The sequence below is a fragment of the Symphalangus syndactylus genome, chromosome 5 (genome assembly GCF_028878055.3).
Source record: "Symphalangus syndactylus isolate Jambi chromosome 5, NHGRI_mSymSyn1-v2.1_pri, whole genome shotgun sequence".
NCBI lineage: Eukaryota > Metazoa > Chordata > Mammalia > Primates > Hylobatidae > Symphalangus > Symphalangus syndactylus.
Window position 1 is genome coordinate 42,075,921 of NC_072427.2, and position 19,759 is coordinate 42,095,679.

Below are 19,759 nucleotides of genomic sequence, written 5' to 3' on the forward strand. Positions count from 1 at the left end.
GTCTCGAACTCCTGACCTCAGGTGATCCTCCTGCCTCAGCCTCCCAAAGTGCTGGGATTAAAGGCATGAGCCACCACGCCCGGCCTGGCAGTAGTTCTAAACTTGGGGCCACTTTGCTTCCTAGGGGACATTTGGCAATGTCTAGAGATGATTGTGGTTGTTATAACTGGGGAGGGGGTGCTACCTGGATCTAGTGGGTAGGTACCAGGAATGCTGCTAAAACCCCCTGCAATGCATAGGACAACCCCTACGACAAAGAACTATCTGACCCAAAGTGTCCACAGTGCTGCTACAGACATACCCTGCTTAGGGGTATGGAGTAAAGACGAGAAGGTGAAAAGGAAGAAGGGATTTAAGAATATCCACAAGAAAAGACTAAAAGATTTGAAGAATTTGACAGGGAATTTTTAATGAAAACATTTCATTTTAGAGGAAAAAAACCCCTCATTTATTTAGTATCATTTTCTTCACTGGAGTAACACATACTATATACAAATGAAAGAAAAATTTAAAAATAAAAATTAAAGCAAAATGATAGCCCTACCTGGTCACTTACTTCCTTCTAGTTTGCTTTCCTGTGAGATAAAACATTTCACTCCAGTGTTTCTTTTGATTCTTAATGACTTACATGTTTCTACAGCTGTATTTGTATGCTATTTCATGTTTCACATTTTGTAATTATTTTAACGTACATGACCATGTACTAACATTTCTGTATACTTTATGATGAGAATCAAATATTTGGTTATATTGATATATTTTACTTAATTCTTCCACTGTTAGCAATTGGGCTGTTTTCAATTTTTGAGAATCATGACTGGCCTATGCATAGCCTGTGAAAGAGACGGTCTACTTCAATTAACACTTTTCCTAAATGGCAGTTCTGTGGTTTGCGGTAAATGGTTTTTAACCAGTGACCCGCCTGGCATAAAATATGCATTCAATCTGAGCCAAAAAGTAACCTACAACATGCCAAGGACCTGCCAAAGAGATCACTGTGTTGATCCAGTAAGACAATACTAGGCTGCTATTTGACCCTTACAACCAACTGCTTTTGACTTTGGGCAGAGCTTCTTTTATTTCAAAGGCTGAAAAATACTTCTCACTATCAGGGGTTCACACAAAACTAGGATACAGTCTAGTACTAGGCATGTTAAGTGCTCACATATTTTTGGAATGAGCTAGTTTCATTTCACTAGCGGCAGATATAAATTATGAAATTCAGTTTGCACTGAATACTAACCTCTTCTTTTTCCAAGAACTCTCTGACGTCAGGGTCCTGTAACATAGTAGGATGATTTACAATCCTCTGCAGGTACCTAAAAGGTAAGCAGTTATCATCTGGTTAGTTGAGCTGGCCTCAGAAGGTTCTGGGCGTCACAAAGTGCTGGCAGTGATACCATGTCTTTTGTACTTTTTGTACTTAAAGTACCCTGAGATAAGGTACTTAAGCAGGACTCTCCTTGTAAGCATATTCAAGTTCACATTCCTGACATTTCCAAAAAGGGAGAGAAAAATAACTGGTCAGAAAGAAACCTCAGAGCCATTCATATTTGATTGTCTAAGAATATGACTGCCTGCTCACTCAGGATGGGGAAAAAACAGAAGATGGTCTATTCCCGAGAAGTGGGAAAATAAGCGACTCAGGAAAAGTTAAGAGATAATATGGAGGTGTGCAACTTCAATTCATTCACGTTTCATCTCTAACTCAAAGGACTGTCTCATCATTTAGACTCACTTTTCAGCTTCTCATCTGTCCTCACATTATTCAGGAAAATTGCTGTATGGCACTTACCTTTCTAAAGCAGCCCTCCGTTTTTCAAGAAATTCTGCAGAAGAAGAATCTTCCTTCCCAACTTTCACTTTTGTCATCCCTAGAATGGAATTTAAAAAGCAAAATAACCATAAATCATCATGAACAGGATAAATCCTTTTTTTTTTTTTTAAGTGTCAAGAGGAGGAAAGGCAGTGAGGCTAGCACACAGCCTAAGGCCACTTCTATGTTATGTGCAGGGATGAACAAAAGGTTCTTTTTTTTTTTTTTTGACACGGAGTCTCGCTCTGTCGCCCAGGCTGGAGTGCAGTGGCGCTATCTTGGCTCACTGCAAGCTCTGCCTCCCAGGTTCACGCCATTCTCCTGCCTCAGCCTCCCAAGCAGCTGGACTACAGGCACCCGCCACCACGCCCAGCCAATTTTTTGTCTTTTTAGTAGAGACAGGGTTTCACCGTGTTAGCCAGGATGGTCTCAATCTCCTGACCTCGTGAACTGCCTGCCTCGGCCTCCCAAAGTGCTGGGATTACAGGCGTGAGCCACCGCGCCTGGCTGAACAAAAGGTTCTTTACATGAGAGCCACTTTTGAAAACTAGTTTCTAAGTGCTGAAGGTTCTAAACTCTAGGACTTGCAGAGTAAACATTTTCTTAAAAAGGCAGCCATGGAACCCTGAGTACAAACATCAACTGATGTTAATGAAGAGGCTCCTGGCCGGGCGCAGTGGCACACACCTGTAATCCCAGCGCTTTGGGAGGCCAAGGCGGGCGGATCATGAGGTAGAGAGATCAAGACCATCCTGGCCAATGTGGTAAAACCCTGTCTACTAAAAATACAAAAATTAGCTGGGCATGGTGGTGGGCACCTGTAGTCCCAGCTACTGGGAGGCTGAGGCAGGAGAATCGCTTGAACCCAGGAGGCGGAGGTTTCAGTGAGCTGAGATCGCGCCACTGCACTCTAGCCTGGTGACAGAGTGAGACTCCACCTCAAAAACAAACAAACAAACAAACAAACAAAACCCAAAAAGCCAAAAAAACAAACAAAAAAATGAAGAGGTTCCTTCCTCTGACCCCTAATCCAATGTAGTCTATTTCAATCGGGAGGCAACAGCAATCATTTAAGACTCCTGCAGACCAACAGAAAACAAATGAACATAACAACTCTGGAGGCTAAACCCAGAGCTCCTACTGCATCCAAGGAGAACATGCCAAAATATGCTATTTTTCTCTAGACCTCCAGGGTAGGAAAACACTGGAAATGTCTCTTTTCTAACCACAAGACTGTTAATAGAAGTAGTCTCATATACTAAACAGTAAGTGACTTTTGGAGAGAATGCAAAGGAAAACAATCCAAGTGGAATGAAAGACCACAGGCTTACCTATGAGGCTCTTCTCTGGTGGAGGAGGGACAATGAAGCCATTCTGAGAGTGCTTCTCGGAAAGCTTCTCATAAAGACCCAGAAAGTCACTGAATCTTCTTTTTACTGCAAACTGTTTGCTTCTGAACAATGGTAAGCTCGTCTTGGGGACAGGGAAAAAAAACAAGGCAATTTCATTCCAAATAGGGGATGGTATCTTGAAAGTCATCCTATTGACATTAAAGAAACCCATTTCCCAGATCCCTGCCCTTCAGTCACCAGGCAAATAACTTTCTCCAAGGCAGAGAGTCTTAAACTTTTTAAAACTATAGTTCCCCCTTTGGCATTCTGGGAGCCTAAGGAGCTCTTCTCAGAATAATGATTTTAAATGCAAAAAATATATAGGATTATAAAGGCAATCAATTAAATTCAAATACATCTGAAGCCATGGTGACCTTTGAGAAAAAAAAAATTCAAATACAGTTTCATTCCCAGGTTAAGAACTCTTGTTCTAAAGAAAGAAATGTTCAGCTCTAGAATTCTACAGTAACTAGTAACCCATTCATCTTTTATTGACTTTTTTTTTTTTTTTTTTTTGGAGATAGGATCTCACTTTGTTGCCCAGGCTGGAGTGCATTGGTGCGATCATAGCTTACTGCAGCCTCAAACTCCTGGGCTTAAGCAATCCTCCCACCTCAGCCTCCCAAGTAGCTAGGAATACAGGCATACACTACCATACCCAGCTCATTCTTCCCTGCCTTTTTTTTTTTTTTTTTTTTTTTTTTTTTTTTTGAGATGGAGTCTCACTCTGTCACCCAGGCTGGAGTGCAGTGGTGCAATCTCGGCTCACTGCAACCTCCGCCCCTCGGGTTCAAGCAATTCTCGTCTCAGCCTCCTGAGTGGCTGGGATTACAGGCTCCTGCCACGACGCCCGACTAATTTTTGTATTTTAGTAGAGATGGGGTTTCACCATGTTGGCCAGGCTGGTCTCAAACTCCTGACCTTAGGTGATCCACCTGCCTCAGCCTCCCAAAGTACTGGGATTACAGACGTGAGCCACTGCACCCAGCCTCATTGACTTATTTAAGGGTATTAGCTGCTGGAATTACAGCAGCCAAACTAAAGACAGATAAAAAGTGCTTCTAAGAAGGGGAAGCAGATGATGAGCAGGGTGGGAATTGGATAAAATGTCTAAGCTGTAGACAGTAACCTCTAAAGTATCATAATCTAGAGCTCACAGGACGCAGGCCAACAAGTAGTAGAGAGACAATACAAAGCAGATTTCTACCAAAAAAGGTTAGGCCTACATCACAATGACAGTTCACTTTAAACTCACCAGGTAGGCAAAATTTAAGGAGGTTGGCCTCACCAATTGCTGGCAAGGAAGTGAATCAATGGGAACTTTTATATACTGCTGATGGGGTATAAATTGGTACAAAGAGTTTAAAAAACAGTTTGTATTCTTTGTGTCCAATATTTGCAGTACCTATGACCCACAGGAATTACTCCTGGTTACACACTCTAGAGAAACCCTTCCACGTGTGCACTAGAGACGTGCAAGAAAGTTCCCAGTTACAAAAACCAGAAACATGTTGACAGCAGAAAATGTTCACAACAGGAAAACATAAATATTTTGTGGTATATGAACTAACTACAGCTATGACTATCAAGGATGGGTGAGAGAAACAATGCTAAATAAAGCAAGCACAATTATCAGCACGATACTATTTTTTTTTTTTTTTTGAGACAGAGTCTCGCTCTGTCGCCCAGGCTGGAGTGCAGTGGTGCGATCTCGGCTAACTGCAAGCTCCGCCTCCCGGGTTCACGCCATTCTCCTGCCTCAGCCTCCCCAGCAGCTGGGGCTACAGGTGCCTGCCACCACGCCCAGCTAATTTTTTTGTATTTTTAGTAGAGGCGGGGTTTCACCGTGTTAGCCAGGATGGTCTCGATCTCCTGACCTCGTGATCCGCCCACTTTGGCCTCCCAAAGTGCTGGGATTACAGGCGTGAGCCACCGCGCCTGGCCCCCATGATACTATTTTTATGAAACTCAAAACAAAGCAAAACAGTCTAATATATATATATGTATATACATGTAAAGATTTCTTATAAAAGAAATGAGAGACAACTCAGGAGAAAGGGCATCTCTAAGGTATGAGGCAGGGGATATGATGGAAAAACACGCAGGTGGATCCAATGGTACTCAACTTAAGACTAGTGGTAAGTTTAGGGCTTCATTTATTATGCTTCATAACTTGTATACAACATTGTGTGAATTTTGTATGCATTAATATTATATACAAAAGAAGAGCAGACCAGTGGGGCAAAAGGTTAAGTATTAAAAAAAGCTCTCTGAAACCTCAGAAGCATTGAAGATTTTAAAAGATAGTTTAGGACAATCTGTGAATCTAGCTCCAAACCACATGGTTCTCTAAGAAGGATGGGGCTGTATCAGATATACCACGACTTAATAGAACCACATTGAAATGTTAGCTTTCTGGAAAAGTATTAAAAAGACTCAGTCTGGAGTACCCAGATGAGATTACCAAGGGGATGCAGGCTTGCTCCATCTTGAGTAAACATGAAGATGTTGGCAAAGAAACAAAGGAGATACCCAGAAATAATCTGAATGATGACCTTGGTATAAGCACCAAAGTCTATGAAGATGGTCATCAGCAGGGTCACCTGGACTCACCTGTGTTGTAACTTTGTAGGCTACATATGCATTCATACCATCCCCTGTGGGAGAACAAGAAAGCAGAAAATTATCTTGCAAACCAAAGCAGTGCCAATCCAGCTAACATTTAACCAGGAATCATAAAAGCCACAGGAACCCTGGATAAGAAGGGATGCTTGTTTCATCTCCAAGCTTTATATGCAATCTTAGAATCCAGTTCCTACTTTGCCTCAGGGCCTCTGTGGCACATAGTAAGCCCCCATGGATGCTGGCTGGGCCCCAGTTTGAGTTACACAAAGAGTCAGCCCTCTGTTCCAAAGCCAGGCCGGGCTCCATTTATACCCTCCACAAAGCAGCACTGGATACTGACAATCCATCAGTTGTTACCATGCCAATATTTGGGCTGGCTACACACATCTGTCCAAAACCAAACAATTCTCTTGCTGTATAAAGCAGGAGGAGAAGGAAGCAACTGATGTAAAAGGAAACAAGTAGTTCTACCCTAGGCTAGCTCTGGGCTCGATTTGCTCTTTCAGAAACATCGTCACAACCCCCTCCATTGGTGCCGGGGGGTACACTGACCTCTCTGATCTAGCATGTTCACCAAGAGCAAAGGGTCTGGCAGGAAGACACTTTGGCTGCCTAATGTCACACAAATCTCCCTTTCCTGGAGCAATTATTTTTATGAAAAAGCCTTTGACTGTTAAATAATTTGGGATTCAAGCTATTGTTTTTGTCTGTGGTGATGTCCTGACCTAGACCACTTAAGGAGATAAAGATGCCACTGATACCCTGAGCACTGAAAAGACATATTCTGGAATCCAAACAGACATAGCTCCAGTGCTGGACTATGGTGTTTGGGGTTGGTTTTGTTCCCTGCCTCCCCCACCCTTGATTCCTTCCCACATCAAACAGGAAAATCTAGGTCAACAGTTACCAGCTGCTTAAGCCCCTGAACTGGTTCTGGGGTGAGGGGTGAGGGGCCAAGGGAAGGAAGAGCAGGCAGTACTGGATGAGCAGCATCACACATTATAACTTGGTTTCAATAAGATGGCTGGAAATGCCTGCTTTTTGAAAAATTTACCAAGAATTTGAAGATTACATAGGAATACAGGGCTTGTCTGCTATACTTCTCCAGCCCCTACCAAAAGGGTGTATATAAAACAGAAACTATAAGCTAAACTTCAGAAATTATTTTATACTGATTACCAACTTTAGTTCTCTTCTAAACCACCTTACTAACATTACCCAATACTACTAAGGATGTTTACTACTGATAAAAGAAAAAAAAAGAAATCTAAGTTTATTTTATAGAAGTAATACTCAAAATTTCATTCACAGCGGAATAGTTATGGTCAAATGTCCAAGAAGTCAATCCCATAATTTAGTGCCTCCAATTAAGAAAGTCTAAATGCAAACACAGAGAAAACAGAAAAGCAGGATCTTCAGATATTTTGTTTCTCAGCTGCTTTTACTTAGGCAATGTACATGAAAAGAGACATATTGCATGTACATAGAGAGCACACAGATCTGCAAATGAGCTAGTAATACAAGGCTTTAAATTTACGTAAATTTCCAGAATAATTTCAGAGTTGAAGATAACATATGCAAATTACCAAGGCTCTAAAAAGTATATCCTGGTAAAAGTTAAATTCTAAATTATTTAGATGTGTGCAGGAACAAGAAGCACATGTTGAATAAACAGCCCACACAAACAGAATGTGTTGTTATAAAGATCAGGTCTTGAATATGAAAATATTTTAATTAGCTGGTTTCTTGGCATCAACATGACTAAGAAACTAGACTACAGTGCAAAGAGATGAAAACTTATCACCAAGAGTGATTTGTGTTTAAATGCATCTGATCCATGGGCTGTTTAAATTACTCTCTGTAATGGGATAAATTGTGTCCCCTTCAAAATAGGTACGTTTTACGTTCTAACTCCCAGTTCCTCAGAATGTGATCTTATTTAGTAACAGGGTCTTTACCAATGTAATTGAGTTAAAATGAAGACATTAGGGTGGGCCCTACTCCACTCAGGTTGGTGTCCTTATTTGTTAAAGAGGGAATGTGCACACAGAGATAGACATGCATACAGGGAAGGCAATGTGGAGATGCTTAGGAAGGATGCCACATGACAGCAAAGGCAGAGACTGAAGTGATGCATCGACAAGCCGAGGAAGGCCTGAGACTGCCAGAAGCTGAGAGAGAGGCATGAACAGTCCTTCCCTAGCGCCTTCACAGTGAGAATGGCCTGCCAACACCAGGATTTGAGATTTCTGGCCTCCAAAACTGTGAGAAATTTCTGTTGTTTTAACCAGTTTGTGGTACTTTGCTACAGCAGCCTTAGGAAACCAGTATGTTCCCTCTCCTGGTTCAGACATCATGACTTATTACATTTTAAGAGAATAAGTGCCATTCATTCATCTTATTCCACCAAGGATTTAAAGCAGTGAATAACTAGCTTAAAATGTTTATAGAATATCCATAAATATTAGAGAAGCAAGAGAGAATCTAGACATATCACCCAAAGTCCTGGTCCAGGATCTATCATGGGCCACACTGTGCCCTCACAGGAAAGCTACTTCCTTTTTGGTCCTCAATTTCCTTTTCTGTTAGATGAAGAACTGTGTAAGATGCTCAAAAACATCCTACCAGTCCAACAGTCTGGGAAAAGTAAGACTCAACAGTTCAAATTAAAAAAAAAATTTTTCTTTCTGAGACAGGATCTCACTCTGTTACCCAAGCTGGAGTGCCGTAGTGTTACCTCAGCTTACTGCAGCGTTGACCTTCCAGGCTCAAGTGATCCTCCTACCTTGGCCTCCCAAGTACGTGGGACTACAGGCATGTACTGCCATGCCTCTGTAATTTTTTATTTTTTTGTAGAGACATGGCTAATTTTTTACTTTTTGTAAAGTCATGGTCTTGCCATGTTGGGCAGGCTGGTCCTGAACTCCTGGGTTCAAGTGATCCTCCTGCCTTGGCCTTTCAAACTGCTGGGATTACACATGTGAGCCACTGCACCTGGCCTAAAATCAACAGTTTAATGACAACCATTTTGGCCGGAGACCAGGCTAGGCAACATGGTGAAACTCTGTCTACAAAAAATATAAAAAAATTAGCCAGGCATGGTGATGCACACCTGTAGTCACAGCTACTCAGGAGGCTGAGGTGGAAGGATCACCTGAGCCTGGGGAGGTCGAGGCTGCAGTGAGCTGTGATCGTACCACTGCACTCCAGCCTGGGGGACAGACAAAAAAAAAAAAGACAACCATTTTGGCATAAAGTCTAACAAGTTCCTGTCCCTAGTTCCAAAAAGACCAAGAGTTGAGAATTACATTTGTCCTCTTAACTGTATAAACACCACTCCTGTTTAGGAAGACAGGCTCTGTATAGCCTCTTCCGTTAAGGGACTACAGCTAGAACAAGGAAAGATGAGGCCTATTGTTCTCCACTCAGGGATAACTCTTGCAAGCTTGGGAGAGGGGAAAGCCATCCTAAAAATCCAAGTCTAGACAAAGTTAAGTGTTATGCTTTTAGAAGATCTAACTTCAATTTTGAGTACAATTCAACCTGGATCCCACAGATAGACTTCCCCACCTCATAAGGTTATCAAAAGTATGTGTATAAATGAGAGTTTCAAACTTCTTGAGGGAAAAAATAAGTTCAGTGTCCCTCAATTTTAGAACATGTATTTTTTAGGGTGCTTACATGGAATTTACCATCTCAAAAGACAGTAAAATGGTCTTATCAACTCTGAAGGAGAAGATAATGTTTTTTTGTTTTGTTTTGTTTTTAAGATACAGTCTTGCTCTGTCGCCCAGGATGGAGTGCAGTGGCATGATCTCAGCTCACTGCAGCCTCCACCTCCTGGGTTCAAGTGATTCTCTGGCCTCAGCCTCCTGAGTAGGTGCAATTATAGGCGCACACCACCACGCCTGGCCCATTTTTTCATTTTTAGTATAGATGGGGTTTCACCATGTTGGCCTGGCTGAACTCCTGACCTCAAGTGATCTGCCTGCCTTCGCCTCCCAAAGTGCTAGGATTACAGGTGTGAGCCACCATGGCTGGCCTGTTGGGGTTTTTAAAAAGAGACTCTAGCTGGGTGCGGTGGCTCATGCCTGTAATCTCGGTGCTTTAAGAGGCTAAGGCAGGAGGATCACTTGAGGCCAGGAGTTTGAGACCAGCCTGGGCAACATAGCAAGACCCCATCTCTTAAAAAAAAAAAAATTAGTCGGCATGGTAGCATGTGCCTGTAGTCCCAGCTACTTGGGCGGCTGGGGTGGCTGAGGTGAGAGGATTGCTTGAGTCCAGGAGCTGGAGGTGATAGTGAGCTATGATAGTGCTACTGCGCTCCATTCTGGGTGACAAAATGAGGCCTTGTCTCTAAAAAACAAAAAAACCAAAAGAATAAAAATAAAAAGGGATTCTAGTAGTATTTGATGACTCTGATTTTTCTTCCTGAAGCCAAGAAAAGACTGACTAACGCATTGAGTAACTGCAGTCTCTGAGCTCAGAAACATAGCAAGGGGTCTACTTTTACAGAAAAGATACTAATGAAGTACTTCACATTGGCTAGTTCAACTCTGGGGGTAGCCATCCTGAAATTAGCTACCTATGCTTTCCACAGCCACATCCTAACATCACAAGGAGTCCTAAGAACTACTTACCTATCTTCTCAGGATCAGTTATACCGACAGTCAAATCAAATTGATCCTCCTGTTCTTCTTCCTCTAGCTTTTTAAAGAAAAGACAAATCATGAGAGTTGACATGAAAAAAAAGCTATCAATTTTACCCTGTAATAACCTTACACCAATCTAATAAAATCAAGATGTATCCTTCAGTGTTCAGCTTTTGTCCATTCCCAACAATCCCAATGAACCAACTCTCAAAATTTTAAATTAGGAGCCAGCTTACAAGTCTTTGTTACATGTATCCCCTTAAAATCTTATTTTGATGACAATGAATAACTGCCAGATTTAGAAAGACTTGCCTCTTGCAGGCTAGGAAGGGAGTGAGGAGAAACTATACTCCTGAATATGGAAGCTTCACACACTAAGTATCTTTAGTAACCATTGAAAACCTTTGTGCTCTGGGCAATAGATACTCTGCCCAAGAAAGACCTCCTGTATTGGATTCTGGCTGTCCATTAACCATAAAGATCTCCTTCAAGAGTCATAAATATTTTCCCAAGGTTCATACTCAACTACACTTCAGACTGGCAGTACACAGTCCTAAACATCTAAAAGCGGTAAGACCAAGAACACAGATTCTCACCTCCTCATAGGTTGGCTGGGGCTTCGAAGAATTTGTGGCTTCCTGCGGAGGAAGAGAAATGAGTGTTTTGGCTGGCACCTTCTTCTGATTATTTTGTGTGCTGTCCAAGGATAGCTCCACTGTGGCATCTAAAATGAAGTTGATATTTTAAAATGAAGGTCAGTAATGAGTCTTTGAAGGCTAAACTTGTGTAGGCTAAGAACTTACAAGAACAATAGCAAGCACTCTCAATACACAGAGGCTCTTAGACTAAGAGTCATAAAATGTTTACAAGGAGAAAAGGGGAGGAAGGTAAGGGAAGTGCTCTTCCAGCACAGGCTTAGTAGAACAACCTCTCCTTCTCCTTTCCAAATACACCCACTTGGCTACCCTCTCCTACCTAGAATTTAGGCAAGAACCAAGGATAAGCAAAAAGACAACACAGCCAAAATAAGTTTATCGATTTTATTTTTTTTAATTTTATTTATTTTTTAGACAGAGTCTCACTCTGTCACCCAGGTTGGAGTGCAGTGGCATGATCTGGGCTCACTGCAACCTCCACCTCGTGGGTTCAAGTGATTCTCCTGCCTCAGCCTCCTGAATAGCTGGTACTACAGGTGCACACCACCACAGCCAGCTAATTTAGTTTGTCAATTTTAATCTTAGGAGTATTCCTTTAGAACATTATATGAGCCCTATTTATTCTTGTTATAATTGTTTGTAAAAGGCTGGGCACAGCGGCTCATGCCTGTAACCCTAGCACTTTGGGAGGCCAAGGTGGGCAGACTGCCTGAGCTCAGGAGTTTGAAACCAGCCTGGGCAACACGGTGAAACCCCGTCTCTACTAAAAATACAAAAAAACAGTAGCCGGGTATGGTGGCCTGAGCCTGTAGTCCTAGCTACCAGGAGGCTGAGGCAGGAGAATTGTTTGAACAGGGAGGCAGAGGTTGCAGTGAGCCAAGATCGCGCCACTGCACTTCAGCCTGGGCGACAGAGGGAGACTCCGTCTCCAAAAAAAAAAAAAAAAATTGTTTGTAAAAGAAGTTCAGATATTTGCTTTACACACCAATATGACAGAAGAGGCAGGCATACTGACAGGAAAAAAATGACGTCAAAGGAAGAGTCAGGAAAACTATAAGCTAGAAAAAAATGGAGCCAAGATACAAGCACAGTAACATTTGGGAAAGGGCAGTTTTCCACACCTGATGACAGCACTGTTATTTTGTCATGGTTTAAGAATTTTTCCTAATGGTTTAGATCTCCTTGTAAAGGCTAAATTATACTTAATATATGCTATCCAATTTGAGAAAAAAGACATGTAATATCTGAAAATCTTTCTACTCAAAACAGTTTAAAAAATAATGCTTAAGGTCTGCCTTTGTCTATCTGGGGAGAACTCAGTTGAACAGAACGACTCATTCCCTCAGTGCTCCAGAGAAGGGACTTTAAAAATAGCATTATATACCATTCTTAGGCATTAAAATTTTTTATGCAAATAAAAAGAATGCACTTTCAACTTGGAGCAATGGAACTAGATGCTCTAAGCCTAAACAGTCCAAACTTTTTTTCTTTTTTAGTAACAGAAAACATAAATATCAATTTGGGTTTGGTCTGATCAGTAGGTATTCTTTTTTAATTTTAGGAAATTCAAAGAGTGCTGTTTCTTCTTCTTTCTCATTTGGGGCTAAACGAAACCAGAGATGATGGTTTATGCATATATGCGTATAGCATAATCAAGTCCCAGATCAGTATTCTAATCATTAAATGTGAATCAAGTCTGCAAACAGGGTTGCCACACTGTTAGAAATGAAATCTGATCCCTATCAGGAAAGCGAGAAAGGTGGTAACATAATCTGACTCTGGGGTGGGAGTATAAAACGAACAAGCAAAAAAGTACAGTTGACCCTTGAACAACACAGGTTTGAACTGCATGGGTCCATTTATACATGAATTTTCCTCTGCCTCTGCCACCCTGAGGCAGCAAGACCAACCACTCCTCTGCCTCAGCCTACTTACTCAATGTGAGGATGCAAGAATGAAAACCTTTATGATGAACCACTTCCATTTAATGAAAGGTAAACATTTCCCTTCCTATGATTTTCTTAATAATTTTCTCTAGCTTACTTTATTGTAAGAATACAGTATATAATACATGTAACATACAAAAGACATGTTAATTGATTATCTTATCGGTAAGGCTTCCAGTCAACAGTAGGCTATTAGTAGGCTATTAGAAAAGTTTTGGGGAAGTTATAAACAAATTTTTGACTGCGCCTGCATTGTTCGAGGACTAACTATACATATAATGAACATGCTAGGATATTAGGAGTCTCTGAAACAAGCAACTAGTTGAAGTATGCATAGGATATTCACATCACACAGGTCCCACACAAATAATTCAGTTAACAAACATGTTTGGAAATGAAACAGGAAGTATCACTCATCTAAAATATTTGGCCCTTTAGAATGCTACTAAAAACCTTTTACCAGCTTGGGCAACATGACAAAAGCCTGTCTCTACAAAAAATAAAACAAAACAAACATGCAAATATTAACAGGTGTGGTGGTGCCCACCTGTGGTCCTAGCTACTCAGAAGGTTGAGGTGGGAAGATCACTTGAGACTGGGAGGTCGAGACTGCAGTGAGCCATGACCACACCACTGCACTCCAGCCTGGGCAACAGAGTGAGACCCTGTCTCATTAAAAAAAAAAAAAAAAAAAAAGCCTTTTGAAGAGCTGTGCATCTTCTACTGAAATTCATGTGATAAAGATGCCAAAACTTATATTAAAACATGCTTTTCTCTTTGAACTCCTGTTAAGAGTACTGGAAAAGCATTCAGGCTCCATGAGAGACTCTGATCATCACTAGATTTATTATTTAAAAATGAAATCAGAATATTTAAGTTTCCACAGTCAAATATCTAAAACAACTGAGAAGCTACTGAAGTCCTAAACTAAATGTCTCATTGTAGACATTCCATTCTAGAGATAGCTTATGTTCCTTTCTTAGAAGTGGGGCAGGTATTGGCTACTTAAAAAACTAGTAGGCGAATGAAGTAAATCAGTATCCTCGCTATGAACAAATATGACCCTAATAAAGATCTACATGTTCATGTGTATAAAACCCAATCACTGGGTAACTATCACACTAAACTATCAGGTCAGGTCTTCTTATAATGAAAGATCATATAAATGTTAAGGTCCCAAAGATAGAAAATTCACTTTCTTTTCAATCTGCCATATAACCAAAGACAATTCATTATTTGCCTTCATATCACTTCTCCTCCAGAAATTTATTTTTATTTTTTAATAGAGATGAGGTTTTGCTATGTTGCCCAGGCTGGTTTTAAATCCTGGGCTCAAGGAATCTTCCCACCTTGGCCTCCCAAAGTGCTGGAATTACAGGCCTGAGCCACCGTGCCTGGCCTCCTCCACAAATTTTATCCAAAAAATAATCAGTATCAGAATAAATACTGTATATTTAAATTTCAGGGATGAAGGGAAGTGGAAAATCTCAATTTTTCTATTCCTTCTTCTAATCTCTTCTTTCCTTGTATGTTTTTTAAATTTCCTACCAAGGTTCTAACGTAAGAGTCGTCCCAAGATCTTACCCTCCACCCTCATCTTTCTCCCTCCTCACCATTGACTCTTTTGAGGATCTCGTTCACATGGAAGTTTCAACTACCACCTCTAGAAAGATGATTCCCATATGTCCAGCTCTTGTCTTTCCTCAGGTAGGAAAGAAAAGTTCAAGTCACCTCCTGGGTATTTCCCTTTGCATTTCAAATTTAAAGTATCTAAAACCAAAGCTAACTTTTTTCCCAAAACCAGTTTCTTCTTTAGAATGGGGTTCTATAATGATACCATTTTCTTCTCAACCCTTGGACTTGAAACCTTTTAACTTTGTCTTCAATCCCCACTTTTTTTGATACCCATTATATTCAATCACTAAAATCAGACTTTGTTGATTTCCCTTTTGAAAAGTTTTCACCTTTCCTTTCCTGCTTTTATTACCTTATGTTCAGTCTTTGCTATTTCATTCTTGAACTAGTTTGTGATTGCCTTCTAAAAATTATCTGGTCTCTGCCCACTGCAACTAATTTAATATAATTCCAATTCCACTAGGTCAGTCTTCCTAAAACATTACTTGGCCCATACCACATTCCTTACACAAAGCTGCCAATGGCTTTTAATTGGCATTAAGATGAAAATCCAGACTCGAATTATTAACGTCTAAGGTCCTCCCCAAATCCGTTTCCAAATTACATTTCCAGCCTTATCTTCCATGACTTCTCCAAGAATGTCCTGCTGTGGTCCACCAACTTTACTGACTGCTGCTCAAACATACCTTATACTTCCTGCCTAACCATGGGGCCCCTTTTTCCTTTTCTCCTACATAAATCCTGCTTCTTCCAAGATCACTTACTTTCTTTCTTTCTTTCTTTCTTTCTTTCTTTCTTTCTTTCTTTCTTTCTTTCTCTCTCTCTCTCTCTCTCTCTCTCTCTCTCTCTCTCTCTCTCCTCTCTCTCTCTCTCTCTCTTTCTTTCTTTATTTTGAGGTAGAGTCTTGCTCTGTCACCCAGGCTGCAGTGTACTAGCACAATCTCAGCTCATTGCAACCTCCACCTCCAGGGTTTAAGCAATTCTCCTGCCTCAGCCTCCTGAGTAGCTGGGAGCACAGGTGTGCGCCATGGAACCCAGCTAATTTTTTATATTTTTAGTAGAGATGGGGTTTCACTATGTTGGCCAGGCTGGTCTCAAATTCCTAACCTCAAGTGATCCACCCACCTTGGCCACCCAAAGTGCTGGGATTACGGGTGTGAGCCACTGTGCCCGGCCCAAGATCACTTTAGACAAAATTTTTTCAACAATAGCACTACTGACATTTTGGGCTAAACAATTCCTTGTTGTGAGGGCCTGTCCTGTTATAGAGTGTTTAGCAGCACCCATGGCCTCTATCCACTAGATAACAGTAGTACTCCCAGCTGTGACAACCAAAAATGTCTCCAACCGTTTCTAAATGTCTTCTGGGGGGCAAAAGCACCCCCTCTGTTGAGAACAGCGCAGCACCCCTCAACAAAGAATTATCCAGCCCAAAATGTTAATAGTGCCAAGGTTGAGAAACTGTCCTAGTGTTTTTCAAACTGGAGGTTACAGCCTGTTGGTGGATTGTGAAATCAATTCAATGTGTTGCAAAGAGCACTGAAAAAAGGAAACAATAGAAAGTTTCAGGCTGTATTAGAAGTAGTAAGGGCAAGTCATTTAATAAAACTTTTGTTTCTGTTTTGTACCAGTATGCACACTTTTGGATTATGACACCAAATGCATTTCTTACTCCTAGTCTTGGTCACACAAGGCTACAGGTACTGCTTTAGTCACTGGTCTCACACTCCTCTGAGCTCCTGTGACTTAGTATTTCTATCATTCCTCCAGCTGCATTTCTGTTATTGTTTAACAGTTTAACTCACCTTCTTAAACAATTGTGTATTTATATCTTACTCCCTAAATCTGAAAGAATCTTGATGGCAGGGTCTGTATTTCATGTACTTTGGAATCCTCCACAAAAGTACTTTACATAAAGTTATGTGCCCAATACATTTTTTTTTTTTTGGTTTTGACTTTAACTCAGCAACTTAACAAAGCCATTTAGAAGGTTCCTAGAGTAATTTTTGAGTCCAAGCTTGCCTGCAAAGAGATCCTGTGGCTCTTGGTCTTGTTCTTCATGGATCCCATTTTCTTTGGAGCCATTGTTGATGGGAAGAAGGGATGTAGTTCTCTTTGGAGACTGGTGCTTACTCTGAAAACAAAGAGATACTCTGAATAAAACACTACCATGAAAAACAAACCCAACTTGCCTAGAAAGCAACTTTTAATGCCTCCCTCAGTTGCCACCAGTCAGCCAGTTCAATAAGCAGCAAATCATTATCAGTAAAGTAAGTGCTGCTCAAGTCATGACAGAGCAAAAATAAGTCTATACATTTTAGGGTTAATTTCTAACAACATAACCTTGCTCAAATGCCCTACCCCAAAGCACATGATACCAACATGGGTATGTGTACACACAGATAATTTTCAAAAGAACATGTCCAAATGTATTTCTCTTTCTCAGTTGATGACCTTTATTCTTTCAAATGCTGACTGTGCACATTCTAGTGACCAGGACACTGCATTGGAGCCCAGAACTCAAGCTCTGACCCATGCTTACTTTGTAGCCTCAGCTAAACTGTTAACTGAAGCCCAGTTGTGTGGATATTACTGACCCATCTGACATGCAAAGGAAGGTATAACACTATGTTCTAATGCTGTTAAAAGTAAAATTTATCCTTTCATCCTTAACTCACACAAATATAATTTTCAATAATGCCCTGTGTCATTGGGTGTTATTGAATTGGGTGTTATTAAAGCTAGGAGAATAAAAACTAATCATGCTTAACCTAGTAGGCACATGGTGAAAATACAGTCAGTCCATAGCCTTTATTCAAAGTTCAGTGATCAGCCACAAACAAGGGTGGGGTGGGTCCCCAGACCGGTACCAGAGTGAACAAAGCTGGATTGTGCAGAACATGAACTGAAAGTTGAGAATCTGGCTTTTGAAGCAGTGTTTTGAAGTCAGACCCTAAGGGCAAATCAGTTAAAAGACCTGGCTTAAGGAACCTTTTATGACACATTTCCTTAACAAATCTGAGGGAGTTTGTTCCTTGGAGACAGACCTTTTCTGATCCAACAGAAAGAAGTGAAACGACAATCTATTTGAGTACTCTAAATTTGCAAATAGCTTCATCTAAATATTGGGGACAGATTTCAGAAAAGACACTGTTAGCAGGTCTGAGGGTAGTGAGTTATCTCAATTGACTGTTCAGTCAGTTACAGATCGAAACCCTTGTTTGATATTTCCCCACTTCTCACTACTGCACTTGACTAGTCTTAAAAATTTTTTTTTGAAGAAAAAAGAACAAGAAAAGAAACATACCAACATTTAGACTTCTATGAGCAAACAATCCTTCTACTGGAACTATTCCCTGCTAATGAAGTTTCATGAACACTTGGTTGTATAAGCTTAAATGTTATTCCAAGTCTGTTAGAGACAGTGGTCCTGTCCTCGAGCTGCTTTAACAATCTTAAAAACAAAACTAAAAAATCACTGCAGAAAGACAGAGACAGGATAAATACAAAAGCAGCATTTCCCTTTTGCTTCACCCATCACCAATAACCAACCACCTTCTTCCACAACTACTTCCTTCCTACACTCTTGTACAGTACATAGATCTCATATGAAGCCATCTGATTTCATTCACTTCCTACTGACACCAGTCATCTCCAAATCGAGATCTATGAGAGATTAAAATCCAGTATACGTTAAGGATACATGTATACAAATGTAACTTACTAGTAGCTCACGGGGGAGACTAAAACAACAGAAAAGGCATAGGTTAGAATTTAGAAATTTAAAAAATGCCTAGAAGGACCCATTCCTGTGATATAAAGATGAATAAGCCAACTTTCCATTTCCGATCCACTACTTAACTTGGAAGATTAATGACTAAGAATATTTTCTGGAGCAGTGTTAGAATAGTAGCCTATCTTTCCCTCAAGAGACAGATCCACACAAATGGGATACTGCAGTGAAGTACTAATACTGCAGAGAGTACTAATACCTCTCTTCCTCCACCTAACTTTTTTCAAAAGCCCAAACTGTGGCCACATGTGGTGGCTCACACCTATAATCCCACCACTTTGGGAGGCCAAGGTGGGAGGATTGCTTAAGCCCAGGAGTTGGAGACCAGCCTCAGCAACACAGTGAGGCCCTGTCTCTAAAAAAAATTTTTTTTAAAAGTAGCCTGGCCTGATGGTGTGCACCTGTAGCCCCAGCTACTCTGGAGGCTGAGGTGGGAGGATCACTTGACCCAAGGAGGTCGAGGTTGCAGTGAGCCATGATCACACCACTACACTCCAGCCTGGCTGACAGGGCAAAACCCTGTCTCAAAAACAAAACAAACCCAAACTGTGATTAAAACAGACTTATGTTCCCTTAGTAAGCTAGATAACAACTACCTGTGAATCTCAGATATCCTCTGGGACTCCATCCCAAAAATCACACATGGCTGAGTTCTAAGAGAGCTGAAGATAGACATGACCATACTTACTATCCTAATCTTTTTTCTGTAGTTCTCTTACAAAATTAATCTTCTACCTATGTAAAACTCTGTGTCCTGTTTTTTCCCCTCTACTGCCTGAGCACTTTCTCATGTCATTAAAAAGTGTACAAAAATTCCACTTTTAGTTACTGAACTCTCCTTTATATGGATATAAAACATAATCATTCCCCTAATGCTGGACAGTTTCCAGGTTCCACCAAATACTACTGTGAGACCCATCCTATATATAAATCCACATCTGATTATTTTCTTGGGATAGATTCTTAAGTAGAATTGTGGTATCAAAGGCTCTGCTAAGCTCCCTTCCAGAAAGACCAACAATTTACATTCCCCCAGAAGTGTATAAGAGTGCAGCATCCACAGCAACACTAAGCATTCTTTTAAAAAATCTTTGTGCCGGGTGCAGTTGCTCACATCTGTAATCCCAGCACTTTGGGAGGCAGAGGTGGGAAGATAACCTTTGGGAGGCAGAGGTGCCTACATAACCTGAGGTCAGGAGTTTGAGACCAGCCTGGCCAACATGGTGAAACCTTGTCTCTACTAAA

The 19,759-nt window shown here is 40.9% G+C and overlaps 1 protein-coding gene across 5 annotated transcripts in view; it reads right to left on the reverse strand.

The window, feature by feature from the left end:
- SNX1 (sorting nexin 1) overlaps positions 1–19,759 on the reverse strand; it is a 46,866-nt gene that overhangs the window by 11,170 nt on the left and 15,937 nt on the right. For 4 of the 5 annotated variants that reach the window (XM_063638918.1, XM_055278189.2, XM_063638919.1 and 1 more), the window contains exons 2-8: positions 16,744–16,855; positions 11,081–11,208; positions 10,473–10,539; positions 5,821–5,864; positions 3,148–3,289; positions 1,796–1,874; positions 1,244–1,319 (exon numbers count right to left, since the gene is read on the reverse strand). In XM_063638918.1, the coding sequence (XP_063494988.1) occupies positions 1,244–1,319; positions 1,796–1,874; positions 3,148–3,289; positions 5,821–5,864; positions 10,473–10,539; positions 11,081–11,208; positions 16,744–16,855 (648 nt within the window). The remainder of the gene's footprint in view (positions 1–1,243; positions 1,320–1,795; positions 1,875–3,147; positions 3,290–5,820; positions 5,865–10,472; positions 10,540–11,080; positions 11,209–16,743; positions 16,856–19,759) is intronic. The other variant, XM_055278193.2, reaches the window with a different exon arrangement.